This window comes from Arvicola amphibius, chromosome 10, assembly GCF_903992535.2.
Source record: "Arvicola amphibius chromosome 10, mArvAmp1.2, whole genome shotgun sequence".
NCBI classification, from domain to species: Eukaryota; Metazoa; Chordata; class Mammalia; order Rodentia; family Cricetidae; genus Arvicola; species Arvicola amphibius.
The window spans coordinates 12456705-12480889 of NC_052056.1; the positions used below are offsets into that span (position 1 = coordinate 12456705).

Below are 24185 nucleotides of genomic sequence, written 5' to 3' on the forward strand. Positions count from 1 at the left end.
AAGCGTAGAGGCTTTGAGGTAACTAGGCAACCTAGGGGAAGCTGATGGCTCTTGATCAGAAAGCACATACACTGGACACTGTAATTTCTATGGACCTAGGTCTGCAGTCAGACTTACTAAGAGAAGAGACCCAGGCCTCTAAATTATCAGTTCTGGCCTACGCTGTTATCAACTGTTCTGATCGTGGGTGTTATGGGGTAAAACCAGAGCAGCAGCTTGGGCAGGTAGTAATTGTATGTCCTTAGAGATATGTGAATATCTTAAATGGGATGCTTTATGCCTGGACCCAAATGCCTGCTGATAAAGATAATTGCAGGAAGGCAGATCTCTGTGCTTACCTAGGAGATAGGAACAAGGCATGGTAATGGAAAAGTCTTTTCTGAACTGTGAGAATTAATTCCCAAATACATAACAGAAAAAGAGTTAGCTACAGCAAAAAATCTACAGCAAAGGACAGCTACTTATTCACAAAGCAATAACGCCAAAAAGCCTTACTTTTTGGTTTAGTCTTTATCAGATCCCTTGGTTCTGTTAAGTTGCTTGTGAAAAGATGGCTGAGCAATTCCTGTATAATGTTGAGGCTTGTGGCAAAAAAACTTGAAGGGAGAAGATATGTGCTCATCTTGCAAAGCATTCTTTCAAAAAAAAATTCCTAAAAGTTTTTTTTCAAGTAATAATGATGCTAAACTTTGCAGACTAAGTTTCTCTCTTTTCTGACCGAGTTATTTAAATACCAAAGATTGCAATGTTTATTCTTTCTTTTAATTGATAAATGATGCTATAAATTCTATACTTAGAGTGTATTAGGCACTAATTTACAATTGCTATTGGACAGCAAAGGATCAAGAATACCAAAATTAAGATTTAATCCAGAAAAATATAGCAACCTTGTTTAGCACACTGCTACAACCCACATGATCTTAGTGGGATGCGCCATCACTAGAACTGTCAACAGAGGGACAAAATGAACCTCATGTCCCACTTTCTTCTGTTTTAGAGAAGAGGAGTAATGAATATAAATTGGGTCCAGTTTGATTTGGAAACTCTTTGCTTACATAATTGAGCCATTGATTATTTCAGGGACATAAATTAAGTCCTCCAATTTAATCTTATTAAAACCTGAAAATTATAATACAAAGGAGATTTCCAGATAACTTTTCATTGTCTTTCATCATATTACCTCTGCCTACAAGTCTTTCTCTTTGCAGTGAAACGTTTATTAAATGACTAGACTCAGCCTTTCTTTAACTGCTTATAGAAACACTTCCAGATTTGCCACCCGTTCAACCTCTGTGATTCAAAAACAAAATGAAAATTCCTGTAAATAAGAGTGTTTTGGATTCCTCAGTGGTGTTCTGTTTCTTAAGCGAGTTGGGTAAGAGTCTTGGAGATGAAATGTCTCCTGGGTAACACCAGTTCAAGTCCTTTGTCTGTACTTTTTATTTTTTAGAGCATTCAAGGATTTCAGAAGTGTGCAGAAGGGTTGATTGGTGCAAGAAGAGGCTTTGAAGCAACCCAAGGTTGTCTAGCGGTCTCTAGGCAATGCGTGCATATTAACATCCAACCTACACTGTAGAAACACGAATGCTTGCAGAATACAAGGTTGCCTCAGGGACCGTCATACAATATGCCACACACATATTGTTCTTTTCACCATTCCAATCTTTCTGGTTTGTAAGATACCTTGCTTTGGGGTGGAGGTTATGAGCTAATCATAGACGATGTGGGATCGATGTGCACAGAGCCCTGGCAGTAAGAATCTATTTATCTGGTAAATGAGTCGTGAGCACAAATCCAAGACAAGAAATCTGGCAGGAGCGACTGATAAGCACCAAGCCAGCTGTCATTTCAAGAACAACAAAACTGAGGTGAAGAGAGGCTGTGCAATTTGTTTGAGTTGCCCAAGCTGGTTAGAAGAGAGTCTGGCTTCAGAAGCCATGGTTCTAAAGGTAAAAGGCGGCAGTAATGGCAGAACAAGATTGTGTGCCTGGAGCAAACACATGAGGGCCCTGTGAAAATTCAATACCTCTCCATCCAAAAGTTCAAGCTTTAGGGAATTTCCAGTCAGATTCATGTTCTTCCAGAACAAAACTGGAAAAAAAAAAACTGCTTTTCCGGAGGAAAAGAAACTCTCAAGAAAAAGAAATATGAAAACTGACCTTACAAGTTTCATTTATCAAATTCTGCCTTTCGGCCTTGCTCACTAAGGTTACAAGTGGCTATTCAGAACCTCTTTTTTTATATTTTGTTTTTTATTTTTTTAAGAAAACAAACTGTCTTTTTTCCTTTTACATACCAATCCCAGTTCCCACTCCCTCCTCTCTTGGAAGAAGGGTTCATTAGTCTGCACTTCATTTCTGTAACAAAATACCTGTGCTTTTATAAAGAAAAAAAAAGAAAGGGGTTGTTTATCTCACAGCTTTCAAATCCAAAAGTCTAAACCACACGGCTCCACCTCTATCAAGACCCCGTCTAGCTGTGCCTATCACATTAGTGCTGATGGAATCACGGTGAGAACAAAGGTGAGAGGGAACAAAGAAAGCGAGGGAAATCCTGAAGGGGCTGAAAACTCCGCTCATCCTTTCTTTGGGTACACCCTCAAAGACCTGACCACCACCCATCCGGCTCATCCTTTCACTTCCTCGCCTTCCACATTGGTGAGCGAGCTCCCAACGCATGTGCCTTTGAGTAACAGACCTTAGCCACATCCAAAATAAAGCAGGGAGGATTCATAGATGACCAGACATTGAGTGGAACCCTAAACATGAGAGCCATCAAATTGTACAATGAAAAGAAAGGAATTCAGACAGGGCGGATAAAACACAAGGAGTGTAGAAAGCTTCAAATGACACAGATGGCATCAGTACACTCAGAGGTAAGGAAAGAGGCTGAAGATGATGTTTTAAAAGAAATGTAAAGAAAAGGTGCACCATTTCCGTTTAACCAAGTTGGAACCATCCTGAGCAGCTGGTACCCGAAACCAGTCTTAATGTAGCACTATCAGCATCATGACGTCATATCAACTAGGTGGAGTTCTTGTGGGGCTGCATCTTCTTCCTGGAAACTTCAAAGTTTACTGCAGGAAAATCTACTGTTCATTGTAAAAAAAAACTTAAAGATTATTCATATACACATATATTCAATGAAAGATATGATATAGACAAAATAGGTATGGAGAAAAGTAAAATTTTTCCTGAGATCTTTCTTCTTTCTCTCCCATATTAATGACTTCTAACATGAAAAAGAAACTCTGAATTTTTCTTTTAACAACATGCTTGGATTTGGAGAAGGATAGCCATTGTCCAACTTCAAAGCCAGAAGCCAGCTTTGATTTTTTTTAAGTGAGTTTATATTTCTACTGGGATATATAGATACATACACACACACACATATATATAATATATATGTGTATACATATATATATGTGTGTATATGTATATATGTGTGTGTATGGGAACAGAGAATATACATATGAAATTTTAAGTTGCAGATGACCTGTCCTCAAAAGTCACATTTCTCTTTGTTCAGTGATCCTTTCTGAATAGTAATCTTTTCCTCTTTAGACATCCAAAGTCCAAGGTCTCTTGGGTTTTTGAAGATTTTCCTGCAAAGACAGTAACAGAATCCTGCCCCAACCCTTATGAGGTTTTCTTACCACCCTATAATTGTCACTTCTGTGGATGAGCTGTCATTTCTCTGTCTAAAGTGGTTCTTCTTTTCAAATAGAATCTTTATTAATTTTGATGTTATCCATAGCTTTTCTTCTCCTGTGAAAACAAGAACAAAATCCCTTCCCCAATGTAGCACATCTTCTGCTTTCTATTCTGAGATCAATTACATCCTTGAAATATACCAGCTGATTTAATTCAGACGTCTTTTCTATTATCCTATATCTCTCTGCTGCCTTTGTTTCTTTCTCATTAACGTTAGGAAAATTCAAGGTTAACAAATCATTATGCAGTCTATTTCGGGGTAATTTTCCATCCCTTTTTGTGTGTTGAACATGTCCTTTATAGTTTAATTTGACCTTTCTATAACTACCTGACCTGCAGGATTGTTTGGTATACCTATGGTATAATATGCTTTATATTATAATATGCAAAAAAGTTACATTTTCATAGAGACATACTGGACCTTTGTCTTTATTTGTGCAAGAGCACAGCTATTGCATTCAGTTTTCTTTGTTTTACGAGGAAACATTTTAATAAAGAATAAATTTTAAGTTGAATTTAAGGTTTTTTTCATTGAAACAAATATTCTCCTTGCTCAATATACTTAGTTTTGACACTTGTAGCATGATTAATAAAAACTGAGAAACAGATATTGGGGTTCAACCTGAAGATCAGAAAAGCAAAGAAATCAGTCCCTGGCTTTTACCTCAATATCAGTCTAAAAATAGTGATCCTGCCTCCAGGAGACTGAGAGCTATCTCTTTCCATTTTATAATCCTTTGTAGTTCTGGGATTAAGGCCATGCACCACTATTGCCTGGTTTCTATGGCAAGCTAGTGTGACTACAGGACTAAAGGCATGTGTCATTGTGGTTACTAGGATTAAAGGTGTGTGTCATTGCTGCCTGATCTGTAAGGTTGACCAGTGTGGCTGTTTTACTTTTCTGATCTTCAGGCAAACTTTATTTATTAAAACACAAAGGAAATTCCACTATAGCCATTCACACATCAAATGACTTTAGATTATTTTTTTATTTTAAATTACTATTTTATAACTGGAGATTCTTATTATTATAAATTTATAAATTCTTTAAAGATTTCTGTGTGTATGTAAGAATGTGTGTGTGTACGTGCATGTGTGTGTGTGTGGCAGGGTATGTGCATGTAAGTGTGTTGTCTGCAATGTCAGAAGAGAGCCATATATCCCCTAGAGATGGAGTAACAGATGCCTTGCTTGGGTGCTGAGAAACAAACCTAGGTCCCCTAGAAGAACAGTGTGCATTCTTAACTGCTGAACCATCTCTCTAACTTAAAATTTATTAAATAAAGGCAGAATCTGAATGGTGAGTTTGTCAAGGGTACCATACAGAGCTTTTTTATAGGCTTTCAGTTTTTATTACCTATTGAATACAAGAGACCAATTGTATAATTAATTTAAAGATTTCTCTTAATAAATAAAACACATTCCCTTAAGCACAACAGTGAAGAAACACTTAACTTAGCTATGAGCTGTATTTGAGGCGCAACTCCTTTCAGACTATTGAGGCAAACGTGCTTTTGTTTTCCTTCCTAGGGGCACTGCGATTGCCGGTATCGTGTTTGGAATCGTGTTCATCATGGGGGTCATTGCAGGAATCGCCATATGCATCTGCATGTGCATGAAGAATAACCGGGGGACCCGCGTAGGTGTCATCAGAGCAACCCACATCAACGCCATCTCCTCTTATCCTGGTAAGCAACAAGGCTCGCTTTTGAAGGATGGAACAGGTTTCTTGGGCTCTACTCCTTAAGAAACATTAAAAAAAAAAACTCTCACTGAAACAATATCAGATTTTCAAAGCATTCCCAAATAAGTATAGATTGAAGCTGTGGCTTTGAACGGAGATCTGGGTAAAAAAGAAACAATTCATCTTATCTTTAAATATACTCATACTCTCAGTGGCTGTGTCATTAACTGCAATAGCTAGGCAACCAGAATTAAGATAAATAGAAATTTCACATCCACTGTGTCTACCTGCCAATGAGTTTGGACAAGTAATTATGGAGAAAATGTGCAATCTGTCTCAATAAACTGGTGTTAAGGCAGTAGGTACATATGTCTCTCGGAAAAGTATTGAAAAAAAGTTCTTAGAGTCCTCATTAAACAAATAGTACAGCTTCCACATAATAAAGTTCTCAATAAAGAGCAAAGGTTATATATATTAATAATTTGACAAATACAGGTTAAGAATCTTCTAGAAGGTCTACATATAAATATATTGAGTACAGAAGATATTACATACAAAGCCCTTAATCTTGAGTTAGAGAATATTATTAGTGTTTCTATGTTAATTTGTATATGCACCATACAACATAGAAAAGGTAAGCAGTTTCATGAAGTCACAGCAACTGTAATTATCTGTTCAAATTCTGATATAGATGATCTCCAGGCTCCTTCCCTTGCTGAGGAACAGTTGGGAATTGATAGATAGGGAAAATCATTCTTCTCTGAGAATGTGGCCACTTTTAGGTTCCCCATATCCATGCACATATGAGCAGCACTAGCTGGAGTTTAGTAGGTGGGATTGTTTGGAATTGGTTCCAATAGTCTCATAGGCAGTGGCACTACTAGGAGGTGTGGCCTTGTGGGTAGGTATGGCCTTGTTGGAGGAACTGTGTTTTAGGGGTGGGTTTTGAGGTTTCAGATGCTCTCAAGTCAGGCCCAGTGTAACTCTTTATGCCTGCTACCTTCAAATCAGGGTGTAGAACTCTTGGCTACCTCTCTAGCACCATGTCTACCTAAATGCTGCCATACGCCCCACCACGATGATAATGGACTAAACCTCTGAACTGTAAGCCAGCCCCACTTAAATGTTTTCCTTTATAAGAATTTTTGTGGTCACAGTGTCTCTTCACAGCAATAGAAACTCTAAGACAGTAGACTATCAGAAAAAGATGAAAAGAATTAAAATTGGAAAAGGGGCATGTTGGGAAGATGTGGAGAAACTGGAGGAAGAAAGAGTGAGTAGATACAAGTATATTTTTGTATACCTGTATAAATTAAAAAAATAATAAATTCATAGAATGCTCAACAGTAAAAATATGGTGAGTAAATTCTAAATTTGATAACTTTGTAGGATATTATTTTCACATCCATACTCATGTTCCTTCTACCCATCCATTAAAAAAAAGAACAACACAATATACTTTCTAAGTACATCCACTACCAATCCTTCCTTTATCTTTACCCTTTTCTGCTCAACTTAAAGAAACACATTTCAGATGGGTGTAGGAATAACATCTCCATTTGTCCTTTCTTCTTTGGTATTCACTCACTGTTGTGTCTTCTTTCGCTTATCTACTCTTATTTGGTTGGTTATTCACGCCGCATGTTAAAACAAATTATATGATAATGCTTCCCAGAGTCACATATCTTCATTTCCAAACTGCTTTTATGCACTTATGATTTATTTTTATCTCAGTACTCATTGGATATAGATTGTCTAGTCACTACGCAGAAATGAACATGCTGAATGATACATTTCTTTTCTTTGCTCACAACACATTTTCTCATCTCTCTTACCTCAAGGCTTTGCCTTAGTTTTGGCTTGCGCACTTCCTTCAAGTCTTAGATTAAAGGTCAGTTTGCCCTTTTTCACTCCAGCATCTGACTCCTTGTTCTGATCTACTTTTTCCTCATGGTACTTTTTGTCTTCTAAGAGACCATGTATTGTACTTTTGACTGTCCATCTCCTTCTAAATTGTTAACTCTATTAAAAAGGGATCTTGATCTATTTCTTTTATATCTCAGACTGAATCCATACTGAGGACTCAGTGAACCTGACCAGTAAATTGATACAACTCACAAGACTTGATCTTGTCATTTGCCAATATCCAGGAAGCTGACTTAAAGCTCTGCCTAGGAATATGTAGGTTTTACTCACGTAAAAAAAATCATTGTAAATTCAGATATTCCCTTTTTGCCAATAATATTGCTGTGGATAGTATAAATATATGAATACTAAGAAAACTTTAAATGAATTACATTTTATTCTTCACTCTCTCCATCAGTGCTCCCCTCCCAGGCCAATATATAACCCAGGAAAACAATGGAAAGTCAAACAGAGACATTCATTTGAGAGAAAGTAGAAACTGTTTTGCAGGTAGGCATTTTAGGCACACATTGGCTTGGTCAACAAAGGAAGACACAATTTAATTAATGTTCAATTTTAAAAAAAGTGTCAGATTCAATATTCTATTGCTGTGAAGAGACACCATGACGGCTGCAGCTCTTACAAAAGAAAGTATTTCATTGGGGCTCGCTTATACTTCCAGAGGTTTAGCCCATTACCAACATGGCAGGGAAGCTGGGCAGCATGCAGGCAGCAGGGAGAGCAAGTCACTGGGCCTACCTCAGACGTTTGAAACCTCAAAGCCCAACCCCAGTGACACACTTTCTCCAGCAAGGCCACACCTGCTCCAACAAGGCCACATTGCCTAACACTTTCAACTAGTGCCACTCCCGGGCAACCAAACATTCAAATATATGTCTATGGGCCTTTTCTCATTCAAACCATCGCAAACAGTTTAAGATATTCCATGAAGCATTTTTTATTTTGTCCTTCTGCAAATTGAAACTTGGAATAAATTGTAAGATTTTAAAAATTTTTATTTTTATCCATGTGTATGTGTGTAGAAAGGGTATTAAATACCCGTAAATACAGGTGCACAGAGGCCAGAGACTCTGGGTTCCTTTGGTGCCTCCTGACATGGGTGCCGGGAACCACCATTTGGAGTCTCAGTCACTGGGCCATCTCTCCAGCACCGACATTTTAAGATGATTTTGAGATGTCATTTTAGCGCAAAGGCATGTGTTCATTACCTGGGGTTTGAGACATCTGTTTTGTGCTTCATTTATACTGGGGAATCACAGCTCCTTTGTGTGTGCCCCTCTGAGGATAACACACTTCCATACATGTAATAATACTCTGTCTGGAGGTTCACAGCCTGAGTCTTAGGATAAGAGAATATTTAGTATCTAGCAATCTCAGGTGGAAGAGCATTCTTGTTAAGGGGCTGAGGGGTGAAGCAATCACTCTGTGAATAGAGTGAATCAATTACTGGGGAATTGTTCTGTTTTATTTGTGTGTTTTTTAATTCAAGTTTCTGCAAAATGTTTGCAGGGACCAGTCATTGTTTGCATATAATCTCAAACCCACTATGATTGGTTAGTTAACTGAGATACTCCAGCTGAGATGCTGATGGTGAGAGAGGCTCACCCTAATTGTTATCCAGCCTTCTGGAACATTCTCTGGTTTGGTTTTTAACAGGTGTGAGTGCAGTCATCTCCCTTTTTCACAGTTCCAGAGAGTATGAGCTTTCCTCTTGGTTCCACAAATTTCTTTCATGCTCCATAAAACCTCCAGCCTATACTCTTTAAAATCCCCTGGAATCACTGAGACCTCAACACTGGGTGCTAGAGAGATGGCTCAGGAGTTAAGAGCACTGGCTGCTTTTCCAGGGAACTGGGGTTTCCATCCCTAGCATGTGTGTAGCAGATCACAACCCTCTGTAACCCCAGCTGCTAAGGAACAAATGCCCGCTTCCAGCCTCCATGGAACTCTTGTGGGTCACAGTCATTCATGCAGGCAAAACACGCATTTACAGAAAGAGAAAAAGAAGAAACCGCTGTATTGCACTTCCTCACTCACACCACCAAGGGCAGCCCACGAGCCTAGCTCTTTATGTGGAAAGCTCTTGTTATGCTTCCTTAGAAACCATACACTCATACTAAAGGAATTTTCTGGGCAGGCACCTTGGCTCTGTAGATAAGGGCATTGGCCAAATAAGCCTAATGACCTGAGTTTGCTTCCCAGGGCCTGAGATGAAAAGAGAATCCTGGCTCCTGAGAGCTGTCATCCAATAGCTGCATGTGCTGCGCCGTGACAAGCACACACACACACTCAATAGCTAACAGAATAATTTTAAATGAAATATTTTAAATAGGTAATAAATTTAAATAGATAAAAGAATAATGTGTAATTTTTTATAGATACTGGAAATGTTCTGTCTAAGATAATAGTGCTACAATGAATTTGCAGATGCAAGTCATACAAAGAGAAACAAAATTGATACAGTGATGGTCAAGAACTCACCCTAGCAACCTGTTTAGCTGTGTAAGAGCCAAAAGGTGAAGTGGAAAAGCTTCCATTGTTGTTCTATTAATTTTACAAACAAAACTGATGCTGCAGCAAGGTTGTTTGTGTTGTTTAATGTATTAGTTACTTTTTTCTATTTATATGATAAAACATTATGGCCAAGGCAACATGCAGAAGTAAGGGCTTATAGTTCTAGAAGTATAAGAGTCCATTGGGTTACAGAATCATGGCTGGAGGCAGGAGACAGCAGGCACAGCTGAGAGCTCATTAGCCACACACAGGAAGCAGAGACAACACACTGTTAACCACAAGCAGCTTTGAAACCTCAAAGCCTGCCCTTGCAGTGATACACTTCCTCCAACAAGGCCATACCCATGGCAAGGCCACACCTCCCAATAGTATTACTCTCTATGAGCTAATAGTGTAAACTACATTCAAACTACCACACCTGTTCATCCCCTCCTCTACCCTAAAATCCCTCCAGCCTGTGGATTTACCAACACTCTCACCCAGCAACTACTCATCCACCTTATAATCTGGCTCTTCTCTAGGCTCCTACAACCGCTATTTTATGTTTTCTCTCTTCTCTATCCCCCATTGTTCTTCTCTCTCTCAGATAGCCCTGGCCATGTGCAGTCTGTTGGCCATGTTCAGCCGATTTCTTTCTCTCTCTGCTCTAGACTCCTCCAGATGCCTATAAATGTTCTCTCTCTCTCTCCGTCTCTCTGTCTCTCTCTCCATCTCTCTGTCTCTCTCTGTCTCTCTCTCTGTGTCGTTCTAGCTCTCTCTTATATCTACAATAAAAACCTTCCCCTTAACCAGACCATGGAAGAGTCATGCCATGAGTTTATATGGGGGTGTCTCATATTGGGTACCACATATGAATTGTGTGATGAAGTAGAGAAACAGACTTTTACTTTAAAGTGGACCAAGAAAATAGAGATGGAACTAGATTTCTTCCAGAAAGAACTATAGTTCATGAAATCTTGTATTTTAGCAATAAATATACTTATATAATATAAAAGGAGGAAATCGGTAAATGTAGAGCACAGGAGGCACTACTAAAGATCAGAGTCTTGCCTGGAGGGATGACTTAGTGTGTGATGGGCTTAAGGACCTGAGTTTGATCTCTGCGACTCAAATAAAGTTGGAAGGAGAGAACCAACTCAGTTGTCTTCTGACCCCATATGTATGCCAGAGCCCACAATGCTCAAATATACATCACGTACACATAATTATGTTTTTAGTTTTTAGAAATAAGAGTCTGAACATGAGAGAGTGGAATCCCATATATAAGTAAGGAGTACTCTCTTTTTGTTAGAAGCAGTAGATTTGGTGGTCAGATATGAGAACTTTTTCTTCACTTGTTCCTGTTTTCTCCATGAAATAAGAACCCAGGGATAAGTATATGCTTGAGGGGAAAGAGAGTGAGGAGAGCATGAAACCCACCTCAGGATGTGGGGTGTATGAAATGCCTGCTGTAGAACATGCTTTTAAGCAACACCAGCAGACAGTACATCTAAGAAAAGGTCACTGTTTTAAACTGAGATCAGGCTGCATGGTTGTTTTCTTGTCTAGCAGTATTAAGCTCCTACATACACATAAGCGTAATTTAAATGTTGGACTTAATCAGAGTCTGGGTGCTGCCAGGCAGTCATGTTGCTAGAACTGTTATACTCAGAGCCTGTGCCCTGGCAGCCCTAACAAGCTATGCTCAGCCATCAGTCCTCGATGGGCCAATTAAATAGACAATCATGAAAAGCTAAACAAGGGTATCTAGTCATTGTGACCAGACTGGGAAGAGGGAAAAAATAAAGGGAGCCAGGGATCTCCCCACTCACCATCAGTCCATCCTTATACATCTAATATGAGGATTAGATTTAAACAGAGAGCAAGAATTATACACAGCTTAGCAGTCCTGGCCAAGGTGTGGTCTCACCCATCATTGACCCATTCTTGTCTTGGCTTCAGTCAAGGTGGCATCATGACTTGTCAAAATTGTGTGAAACCTCTTTTCAGGAGACAAGTTCTTTCTCTGGCTGAGATCAGGCTTCATCCTTGGGCTCTCAGCTAAGGATCCCTGGGGTGAAATTCCAATTCCTAGTGGTCCATGTTTTGACACAGTGATAGTCTAAGAAGACTCACACATGTCTCTCTTTTATCATTCCTCCCACCAGGGTTACTATAGTGACAGGACAATATAAGAGCCTGGACAACAGATGCAAAGGAGTCATTTGAGTAATGGTGCATAAATACCAGCTGATAAAGGACAAGTGAGCAGAAGAGAGGTGACATAAATTTAAATAATTTTCTTTAATTTGCCCTCAATATGTTGCAAATCAGCATAAGGACCAAGCTTAGTGGAATGAATAGACCAGGAAAATAAAAAAAAAAACAGAAATCATATTTTAAAATAAAGATTTATAAAATATGACTTCAATTGCTAATGACAAGGGGGAGAAAAGGATGACTAAAAGCACGAATGTCACAGGGATGAGAGGCAGGCTCACATGGACATTTTAGAGGCCATCACTAACCATGGATCTTATGCTAAGTCCTCAGTAAACACATACATGGGACAGGACGGGTTTCGGATATCTGTAAAATATAGAAATAAACAGAGGTAGAAAGTGTTAGACTCCCATGGCTTGTGTGGTTGAAAAGAGCTCAGATGTCTAAAAAGAAAATAGGATCATGATTTGAAAAATGGCTTTAACATCATAAGCGTGTATATGTTCTGGCCCTGCAGGTTGTAGGATGGGAAGAAAAACCATAATTCTGGTTTGATAGTGGGGCAGAGGAAGCCATCTTTTGCAGAAAAATCAGATACTTAAAAATATACCAGTATTGTTATTATTACTTTTATTATGATATATGTTTCTGTGATATTTGTGGGTGCTCGTGTCTCTTTACACATATGAAGGCCAGAGGACAACTCTCCTAGTTTTTGGTGGGTTCTGGGGATCAAACTTAGTTGCCAGGTTTTGGGGGCAAATACCCTTATTACCTTGAGCCATCTTGTCAATGCAAAAATCAAATTTTTAATTTGAAACAAATGTGAAGCCATTGTTCACATCCATACCCTTCAGATAACAGTCTTCCATTCCTCTTCCTTCCCCAAACTCAAAACTCCTCAGAGCCACTGTTAGGACTGTGAGGTGGCGGCAGCTGATAAAGGGACAGCTGTGTGCTGGCCAACCAGTCTAACCCAGTCATTGGTGAGCTCCAGGTCCTAGTCACAGAACCCATCTCAGTGAGTGAGGAAGAGACACTTTTGGTTGATGTACACACACATGCATGCATGCACACAGCACAGAGCAGACACGGCTGGAAAAGAATGTCTTCACTCCTTAGCTGAAGGGATGAAGAACCAACACCTAGGACTTTTCTATGCCCAGCTCTGTTTTCCACAGAGCACACAGCAAAGTGGGTGTGGGGAGCTTGGAAAATGGGGCAGACTAGGTGTGCAAAGCCCTCCTGTATGTATGGCATCCTAGGAGATTGTCCTTCTCATGGTGACACAAGGATTCAGGACATGAGTTGACTTGTTCTGATGTTATCTGAGAGGAAGGGGAGTTAGCATCCTGGACTTCTGTGGAGCAAAAACAGCTGTATTTGTATGATGTGTCAGAGGGTGGGGCTGTGGGAATCCTGCCAGCGTCTCAGGAGCCTTTGTGTAAACTTTCTGCTCTGGGTGGGGCGCATGAGGATGGACTAAGGAAGAGCTGCCTTGCCGCAACAGTACTAAAACTTGCATGTAAAAAAGTGTATACAAGTATATAAAGTATGTGCATACAACACCGCACATACACACAAACACACACATACACACATAAAGACACACATGTGCATACACACACACATAGACACTCTGTGATTCACTAGTACTACCAGATAGTAAGCCCATTTAAAATCAATAATAATTATGATAAGCCATGTCTGGTACAGATACATCTGGTCCATAGGGACAGAGCAAGTAGATTATCTAACAGATATATAACAATGTGAATGGTAAGGATTATTTCATAGGCTTAGATATTTAGATATTTGGCTTAGCCAAGATAAAAATCTTAAAAGAAAAACAAATTTCACTAAATCTACCAAACACAAAACTGTGACCCACACCTCGATAATCCTAGCCTTCAGGGGAGAGAGAGTTGAGGCAAAAGGATCAGAGCTAGCCTGGTCTATGTTCTAAGTTTCTGTCAGCCCACACTTCATAGAAATATCCTGCCTCAAAAAGGTATAATTATATAAAATAAGCAGGGTAAACTCAGAAATAAAATGGTTATGAATCAGATATGTGAAAATAAGACTGATTTTATACTTTCAAATCACAGATAACTAAAGGTAAAAAAAACCCACTTTGTTATATACAACTTTAAGCTTTCGAATGTCCAAAATTATGTAGTAAAATAAGCAGCCTTGATAAATTACTCTGTTTTGTAGTTTGTTTGGATTTGGAGATAAAGCCTCACTAAGAAGTCTTGATTCAACTGGAGCTCCATATGTAGACCAGGCTGGCCTAGAGCTCCCTGTGTAGTCCAGGCTGGCCTTGAATTCACAGAGATTTGCCTGCTTGTATCAACCCTTTGGATTAATATCACCCAGTTGACAAATTATTCTTAAAATGAAAACGTGTAATTTATATGTTTGTTACTTTATTATTCTTAACTCTAAGGGGTCAATTTATAGGTTACTAGACTGAAACAAAGGTGAGCAAATACATAAACTACCCAGTCTGAATTACAAGGAACACAATAGAATATGCGTGCTGGAAACTTCAGCCTTGATCAGAGAAACGAAGGATAAAATAGCCACGTTTCCTCATTTATGAATTTTCTAATACCAAATGACAGACGGTCTGTGCCATGTCAGTGTCTTTCGTGAATAGATTCACCATGGCCTGCATTTGCAAATAATAACACGTAGGCACTGTTTAATCCAGAAGATTCCTAGAATTTTATTCCAAAGGAACCATTCCCAGCAATAAAGTCTCCTGTGCGAAGATGCTTGTCAGTCATTTATAATCATAAAGATGTCACTCTCGGAGTAGGTAATGTAAAGTGGAATAATAATAACAAAACACTGGTGAGATTACACAGCAATCCAAGCTGCGTCATGATATGAGGTGGGGGCACAGATGGCGCCATTGCATGTGACTGCAAAGGCGTGAATGCCCCAGAGGTATCGGGGTGACACCTCATTATCAGGGGACAAAATTCAAAATTATTTTCTTCTGCATCCATATTTTCTGCCCCTTTTGAAATATTGTTTGAGTATGCTGAAAACACTGAGTTTCTTCTCTGAAATTCATATATTCCCTAAGTATCTATATGCTTACTCATCTATTCATTTATTTAGCCTGTTATTTTGAGACAGGGTTTAGCTGTATATTCCAAACTGACTTGGAACTCTGTTTATATCCCAGGCTAGCCTCAAATTCAAGATCCTTCTGCCTCAGCCTCCCAAATTCTGGGATTACAGATGACCATATTCAATGTATGTTTTTAAATATTATAGACACCCATATTTGACATTAAAGAGGAATAGCATATTTATATTACTTACATGAGGGGTTGGAATACCATCTATGCAACAGTTTCAAAGTCTCGCCTCTAGAAAGTCATCCCCTCATCTTCTAGAAATCATATTCCCAACTGAAAAGAACCAAACCCCTTAGGATTGATTAGGAATTCCAAAACTGATACCTTGAATATTTACTTCCTCATGGGACCTTACTCTCATGAAGAAATATAACGCCATCAATTATACACATTTTCAGAAATGTCCCCCAGTGACTGTGTTACAAAAGATGTGCTACAATCATGATTATAGCACTCAAAGTGCCAGGCTCCAGTGCTGTGGTTATTTTATCAGAGCTCAAAGGTTTGTGATTGAGAGAACATTGTTTCATAGCAGAGACTGCTATTTTCAACACACAGCAGCATGAGCCCTAAGGATTGTCAGGAAACTCTCCATGAGCAGCATTATGCCATGGCAGAGCATATGTGCACTGTCCCAGAGGCACACACCATGGGTTTGTGACAAAGAAGAAAGGAAGGCAGTCTGTGGACTAAGTCAATCTGTTTTCCTCATGCCAGGGTGTTGGAGGAGACCTCATATTTGTCCCAGCTGCCCAGAACCAAAATAATCACACAGAAAACTATATTAATTAAGACACTGCTTGGCCCATTAGCTCTAACTTCTTATTGGCTAACTCTTACATCTTAATTTAAACCATTTCTATTATCTGTGTATCACCACGAGGTCGTGGCCTACCAGCAAAGTTCCAGCCTGTTTGTCTCCAGTGGCTCCATGGCTTCTCCCCTACTCCACCCTTCTTTCTCCCAGCATTCAGTCTAGTCCTCCCCACCTACCTAAGTTCTGCCCTATCAACAGGCCAAGGCAGTTTCTTTATTCATTAATGGTAATCACAGCACACAGAGGGGACTCCCACATCACCAGGGGTGGAGGAAACTTTAGCATAATATCAAGATGAAACCACATGTTTACAAGATCCCAGGAACCTCCTGGGATCTGCTAGTTCACGTGAAGTCTGTAGAGCCTCCTTTCTTGGCATGCACTAGACCATTCCATAAACCTTTCTATCAGCCCTCTTGTATTTAACAGAGCCAGGAAATGGGCACAAAATCCCACGAGAACGTGTTTGCTCTCCCTAGGAATTACTCTGTTTTGTTGTAGAGACAGAGTGTACTGTCAGGCCAGTCTGAAGGAAGGTTAAAGAAGCTTAGAGCACCTTTGCTGGTATTGTCACTTAGCCCACTTCCCTGACTGATGAAAGATCTTGTCTCCCCCATGCACTAGGGAGCACCTTCTCAGAAGAGCAGGGCTCTGTCTGGGAATAAGTCACTCACTTGGGTGCGTCCATATTCCTGTTTTCTCTTTTCCTTAATTCTCTTTTCTCACTTCCTCTGTCTATAGGGAGGTCAGTACACAACTCCAAAGAGCAGGGTCTTTGTAAAAAAAGGCACACCAGAGGGATCCAGGAGAAGCATTGATTCCATGTTCATAGTGGTTGAGGCCTCCTGTGTGCACACACGTGCCTGTTAGTGGTTGAGGTCTCCTTTGTGCACATGTGTGCCTGTTAGTGGTTGTGGCCTCCTGTGTGCATGTGTGTGCCTGTTCATGGCTGAGGTCTCCTGTGTGCACACTTGTGTCTGTTAGTGGTTGAGGCCTCCTGTGTGCCTGTTTATCGGAAAGCTGTCAAGTCCTTGGGGGAAGAGCAGTTTGCTGAAATGCTAGCTATTTTCTGCTGTCACTGCAATGCCAAAAGCTTGGTGATTTCGTCTCATTACTGTGACATTAGTCTTGAGATCCATGCTACATTCACTGTGACCAGTTAAGGCCTGTCACTTCCCAAGTAGGATCTGGGTCCTGGGGGTGATTTTATTTTTGGTTTATCATCATGAAGACGTGGATGAATTTCAACTCCCAGGTGGCCCTCTTCCTCCCCTGGAGACAGAATTAGGATCACTACAAAAAAGCATGCAGGAGAAATCACTATCAAGTATAGTAAATGTGATTATTTAATGTGGTGACACACATTGCAGTAAATAAAATTAAGACAGATTTTCGGGAAATACTTTATCTCCATTCCCAAACTTGTTTGACCTGTGAGTTCTGGAAGCCCTTGTGCTGGCTGCCCAGTGCTTTCCTCTCTGCTTTTGCTCTCTTGTGCCTTCCTGTATTCTCAATGACCTGGACTCAGCCACTTGGTGTTGGTGAACATTTCTTCCGTGCTGTCATAAAGGTCTTCTGATTCCCGTCACCTCACCTTTCTGCAGTCTGCCTCTGCCCTCTGAGGGAGTAATTTCGCCAAAGCACATTCACTGATCTATTTTTCTAAGGACCACAGAGATGCTTTCACATCCATGTTACGCAACACTACACCTTCACAGCCATGGTTATGAAACCAACCAGCACCCAGCACCACACAGGTGGATGGAATGTGGTCCACAGACAGGAGAATCGCATCGAGTCACAGTGGAGAACTAGGTTACACTGTTTGGGAGGAAATGGTACAACAGGAGAGCACCCTACTAAGAAAATTCAGCCCATCTCAGAAAGGCATCGTGGCTCCTATTTGTGATTTCTAGAATTTATATAGAAACCTAACATCATCTGTGACATAAAAGCAGAACTCAAACAAGGAGTGTTGACAGAGGTTTCTGTCCTGCCTGGTCCCACAGTCATTCAGTCCCAAAGAAATATACAGAGGTCTACATTAATTATAAACTGGTTGGCCGATTAGCTCAGGCTTTCTTATTAACTCTTATAACTTACATTAACCCGTTATTTTTGTCTATGTTAGCCACATGGTTTGGTACCTTTAATCAGTGAGACATTTTTATCTTGCTTTTTTTTTTTTTTTTGAGTCTGGGTTATGACTGTAGACTGACTTTTTTTTTCCTAGAATTTTTTGGTTTTGGTCACCCTGCCTGGCTACTGGCCAATCAGCATTTTATTAAAATAATACATGTGACCGAATACAAGACCATTGTCCCTCAGTACAGCAAAGGAGAATAAAGGGAGGGTGGAGCTATGTAAGAACATGTTTGGTGTACCATATGTGTTTGTATGAAAATGCCCTTTTATAAACAGTATTGGGCTCGGTGAATATATACAAGGAAAAAACTGTAAAGAAATAAATTTTACAATTTCTTTCCTAAGGATGCCACAACACTGAATCTACCATAACATCAAGCCCAGCATGTTAATGGTGAACCCAGCTCCTGGCCTCCTTTTCCAGGTCTCCCTTTCTCCATATTCTGCTGAAATACACATACCCTCCTGCTTCTGTGCTTTCAGCCAAGCTCAAACTCCCTCTGTGTCTCCACTCTTTGCCCCTTCAGCATCCTATTTCCAAGCAACTTTCTGTAATCTCCAACTCCAAATGCCCTCACCAGGGCACCACCTTACAAAAACGCATCTGTTCAGCTGTACCTGTGCACATATTAATATTAATAGTTTGGGAAGCAAAGTGTATTTCCCTTCTCAAAGTAGCTAGCACACTGGTTTAAAACAGTAACTGACGTATTTACTAAATGCCTGTTTTTTTTTTTCCTTTTCTTTCCAGTGGCGCCACCCCCCTACACTTACGACCACGAGATGGAATATTGTACAGACTTACCTCCACCGTACTCTCCGACCCCTCAAGCTTCAGCCCAGCGCTCCCCACCCCCTCCTTATCCTGGAAATTCAAGGAAACATTCCTCCTCCCACAACAGAATATGTGCTAATTAGCAATTTTTGCCAGAATGGAATGCCTTAATTTAGAAACATGCCAAACAAATGATTGTCTACTGGTTAAGGACAGATAATATCTCAGGCAGAATGCCCATGTGGATACAAGGGTCCCTACCCTGCCCGGAGTTGACCCTAGGTGGAGATTTATGCTTGGTTCTCTGCTGTCACACATAAAGGGATCTACTGATCCACACAAGTACTATCAGATTAGAGCAGTGCACTTGGCAGGCCATCTGCTAATCATGCTGCGTTAGAACTAGCTGAAGGAAGTTTCAACATTGAACCTGGAATAAAGAAGAAAAGAGGATAGTCTGGGTTATATCAGGAAGCAGGTGTATTCCATATAGCTTTAGTAGAACAATAATTACTCATTATTTTGTTTGTCCACAAATATGCATTATGTGCCTTCAAGTCTATTCTGTGCCGGCACCATTAGAGGCACTGGATAGAAGAAACCAGAAGGAACTTGTGGTTTTAGCACAGGCTTACCTCATCTTGTTGCACTTTGCCCTTTTGCACTTTTCAGGTGTTGCATTTTTTACACCATGAAGGTTTATGGTAACCTTGCACCAAACCGTATCGTTCACCCAGCAGTAGGAGCTCACATCCTATCTTTGTATCACATTTGGTAATTCTCACAAAATTTCAAATGCTGTCGTTGCTGTTATTATGTCTGCTATGGTGATCTGTCATTGGATAAGAGTTGATACTGTCATAGTAGTCTCCTGTTTTGTTTTGAACTCTGTCCCTATAAGACAGCGAGCTTAGTACATTCATAAATATTGTGTGCACTGTGTCTGCTCCACTGAAAAACTCCTCCCCTTACCCTTTCTTCCCCTTCCCTTACCCTCTCTTTTCTGATAACAGTATTGAAATCAGGCATATTATTAAGCCAACAATGACCTCTAAGTGTGGAAGCTAAAAGAAGAATATAGCTCTTGCTTTAAACTCAAAGCTGGAAATAATTTATCTCGGTGAGAAAGGCTTGGTCAAATCTGGGACAGGCTGAAAGGTTGGTGTCTTATACCAGTTCATAAACTAAGCTTTAAATATAAATGGGGATTTCTTGAAGGAAACTAAACTTATTTCTTTCCAAGCACATGTAAAGAAAGAGAAAGGTGACCCATTGTTCATAAGGAGGACTCTTTAGTGGTATGGGTAGCAGATCAAAACATCCACATTCCCTTAAGTCATAAAGCTTAATCCAGAGTTAGGACTGAGCTCTCTTCCTCCCACAGAGGTGGGCAGGAGAGAGAATTGAAGGTCTCAGATCAGGTCCTGAAGTGGAGTAGCTACCTCTCCAACAGCAAAGTGAACAGTGAGGCAGCAGACACTGATGTGTAGGCCTCAGCCTGTTCTCCCACAGACCAAGTTAGGATCGCACATAAAGATGGTTACAGTAAAACAAAGTCTAGATGAAAGTAAAGGGCTCTACTGTTGGCAGACAAGGCCTTTAGAACTTCCACACTCAGCAGAAAAAGTCATCCTAACTCCAAAGCCTTAAAACATAGGCTGCCTTTCTTGTTAGTGTCTATGACACAAATGGCAACCTTCAGATAAAGCCAATACCCAATGTTCATTTACTAGCCAAAAATCCTTAAGAATATACTAAATCTACTCAGTCTATATAGAGAACAAGCAAGTCAATTTTCAGTTACAAGAAGTGTAGTCTAATAAATATTTTAAGCCAAGTGTTGGAATTTACTGCTCAGGGGAAAACAAGATTCCTTTCAAAATGTTACTGCTCACTGGCAAGGCATTGGTAATCCAAGAGCTCACATGGAGATGGAGAAGAGACAAAGATATTTCCATGTTACTCATGTCCGAAGCCTACTGTGTCCCATAGACTCTGGGTAACTTCACCTTTCAAGCCTTACTACTTAGGAACTGTCTTTTATAAGGTCATGGCTGACATAAAAATGGGATCTTCTGGAGGTTTAACAAAATACATTAGAGGCATCCTGGAAAAAAACTTGCCATTGTATAAGACATTAAAATCATCCATGATTCATGAAAACAGATCAGGATATCAATATTAATATTCATCTCAAAGAAGTTGCTTTCAACGTCCGTGCATAATTTTGGTAGTTTGAAGACTTTGGTGGAGGAAGAACCTACAGATATGGTAGAATCATAAAGAAATTGAATTAGAGATAGAATTTAAAGATTTTTTAACTCAATTATACTTTGTAATATCACTGCCAGATGAGCAATTGCTCCTTAAGAGTGAGCCCTGCAAAGTGGTTTCTTTGGGTGAGATATTCTCCTGGAGAAAGGTGCTGTGGGCAGAGATGAGATGATAGGAGAGGGTTTGCTTTTAAGTCATTTGATAAGTCAGCAGCAAAATTGGAGATGACTACAAATTTGAAGGAAGATACACTGTTTATTAAAAGCTACCAAAGGGCATCACACGCTGCAGAGAAGCCTTTTGTAGACAGCAGGCTGCACTGTCATTTGAAAGAACTAACAGCCATCCAGCGTCAGCAACCACCAGGCTAGTCACTAAACAACTCTCACATCACCAACGACCAAAAGATGTGCGTCCGCTGAAAGCTCAGTTGCCTTTTATCAGCAATAAAAAAAAATTTTAATACAGGTGTCTACATTACTTTGAAGAAACTTAATAAATGCAGTCTAAGCATAACTTTAATGTGCTCTGGGAAAGCGGAAAGTATTCTTTTGTGAATTTTGTGATTCTCCTGTGACTTCACTGGGAACGTGGGAGAAGTATTACTCATATGGGTGGAAGATGAAAGCAATGCTGCCTCTAAGACACACCTGTAAAAAATAAAAAACAGTTGCAGCAGGATTCTTGTTGACTAGAATTTTGTGACGATCCCTGCCATCCCATCAAGATTCCAAACAAAATCTAGCTATGCAGTAAAGAAATATTCTAGAAAGGATTTCTAAAATATAGAGCAGATTAGTCCTTTCAGCTTCAATTTTTTTTTGCTTATGATTTAGGAGGATGTAAAATGACCTATTGTATCTCCAGTAGATTAATCTTATTCACTAATTTGATTATTTAAGCAAAGATGCCCAACAGGTTCTGGGAGCTAAAATCTCCTTACTTATTACAAATCCATCCTAAAATCCCCTTGGCTTTAGTCACTAGTGTGATGAAGTTGCTCTAACTATGGAATAAATGTTGAGAACCATATTCCCAGAGATTTTATATCAGTAATAAAATGCCAGAATTTGACCATATACTTTTTAAAGGCGGAAATAAAATTTGATTTCTTTCTATAGAAATATGCTCAAATGTAATAGCCAATTTTTTACATTTTATAAACTTTAAGTAATCTGTTCTTTTAGAAAAGTTACATAATTAATGGAAAACGTAGGGAGGCACCCTTATCTTTTACGCAAGTACAGATTTTTATAAAGTGCTTACCTTTAAATGTAAAGGCAGTCAATAAATAATTCAAATGTGCTGTAGTCTACTGCCAGTGGTCTTAACATTTGTATTTTTATGTAGGTCCTTCGATGCGCTTTTAAACTGTTTGCCGAACACTGGGTATAGATGATGAGGCCTTTCTGTCTCTTTAAAAGGTAGTCTAAAATGTTTAATCCAATATCATGATTATAATTCATTGACATTCCAAAATTACACTAAGGAACTTGGTAAATAACCAAAAGAAATAGTTAGGAAACACTATGAGTGAGCAGTGGCTTTTACTGTAACAGCTATCTATATTAGAAATGTGTTGATCTGACTGAACCTGGTCTGCAGTGAGGCATTAAGACTCAATTTGTTTGGAATGACTTGCTCGGCTTAGGCGAGAATAATCTTAGGAAGATGAGAAGCCTTCAGGTGCTCCTGACTGCTCTAGTGAAAGGCTCCATGTCTCGCAGGAAGTATTAGCATCGTGTGAACACTCCACAGGCTTTAATTTATTTTTCCCATGCAAATGTGATTAGTCTCTACTCCTCTACAGCTATAATTCACAATGCCAAACTCTCTGGGATTTGACCATGTTGTTTGCAAATGCACTACATGTTCCTAAGGAAAAATGAAGAGGCAAGGCTGTTGAAATGGAATATTCATTGTCGCGCTAATGTAGATCCACCATGTGCCTCCTATTTTCTCTAAGTATTACCTGCCCGGGAGCCATTTCTGTCCACACCATCGCTCTTTGAGTGGTTTATGGCTTCCCCTAAGGTATAGCACAAGCCTATACATTTACAAAAGATGAAGGATTTTACTGTTTTTACTTAGTGTCATAATAACGTAAACAAATATATCATAGATGTTTAAAGTTCACTGATGTATATGGAGGAAAACAATATTTGATGTAAAATTTTGGATTATGATTATTTAAAAACTAACATTTGCTATGGCTAAATTGTTTATCATAAGGAATAAATGAAAGAACTTATTGTAGCAAGAGCCTCATTTTAACTGCTTTTTGTCGTTATCTTCTTTTCTATTTCTGCTGACTTGGTCCTTTTTCTCTGCACTAGAAAAAGGTATGGACCCACACTGACTTTTTAATCCTGTCCCTCACCTTATTTGAGGAAGCTTATTTTACCTGTGATAGTTAAATTTCTATGAAATATAAATAATATAAAGGGTCTCAATGGGTTTTCTGAAAACTATATGAATATATGCAAAAATTCCAGTTTGGAGCCTGAGACTTGGAAAATATACTCTCCATATGAGCCCAGATTAAATTTTAAAGATGCAATAAAATAACAGCCTCTAGACCTGTGCATTTGGAATCAAATGAATTAAAATTAAATTAAGTGAAAAAAAATTCTTCAGTCTCACTAACACTATTTCAAGTGATGTATAGCCTTGTGTCTTAGTTTGGGTTCTATTGTATTAAAGAGACACTATGACCATGGTGACTCTTATAAAGGAAAACATTTAATTGGGGTTGGCTTAGTTTCAGAGGTTTAGTCCATCATTGTCATGGTGGGAAACATGGCAACTTTAGGCAGGCATGGTACTGGAGAAGGAGCTTAGAAATCTACATTTTGATCCTCAGACAGCAGGGACTGAACTGACTTGAGCTTCTGAGACCTTAAAGCCCACCCCCATAGTGACACAGTTCCTCCAACAAGGCCATACCTCCTACGAGCGCCATTTCCTATAAGCCAAGCAT

The 24185-nt window shown here is 39.5% G+C and overlaps 1 protein-coding gene across 2 annotated transcripts in view; it reads left to right on the forward strand.

Annotated features, from left to right (window-relative positions):
- Positions 1-21727, forward strand: part of Cyyr1 (cysteine and tyrosine rich 1) — a 98273-nt gene extending 76546 nt beyond the window's left edge. For both annotated transcript variants that reach the window (XM_038346554.1, XM_038346555.1), the window contains 2 exons: positions 5244-5401; positions 18908-21727. In XM_038346554.1, the coding sequence (XP_038202482.1) occupies positions 5244-5401; positions 18908-19074 (325 nt within the window). In that variant the 3' untranslated portion in view covers positions 19075-21727. The remainder of the gene's footprint in view (positions 1-5243; positions 5402-18907) is intronic.
- Positions 21728-24185: the final 2458 nt, after the last annotated feature.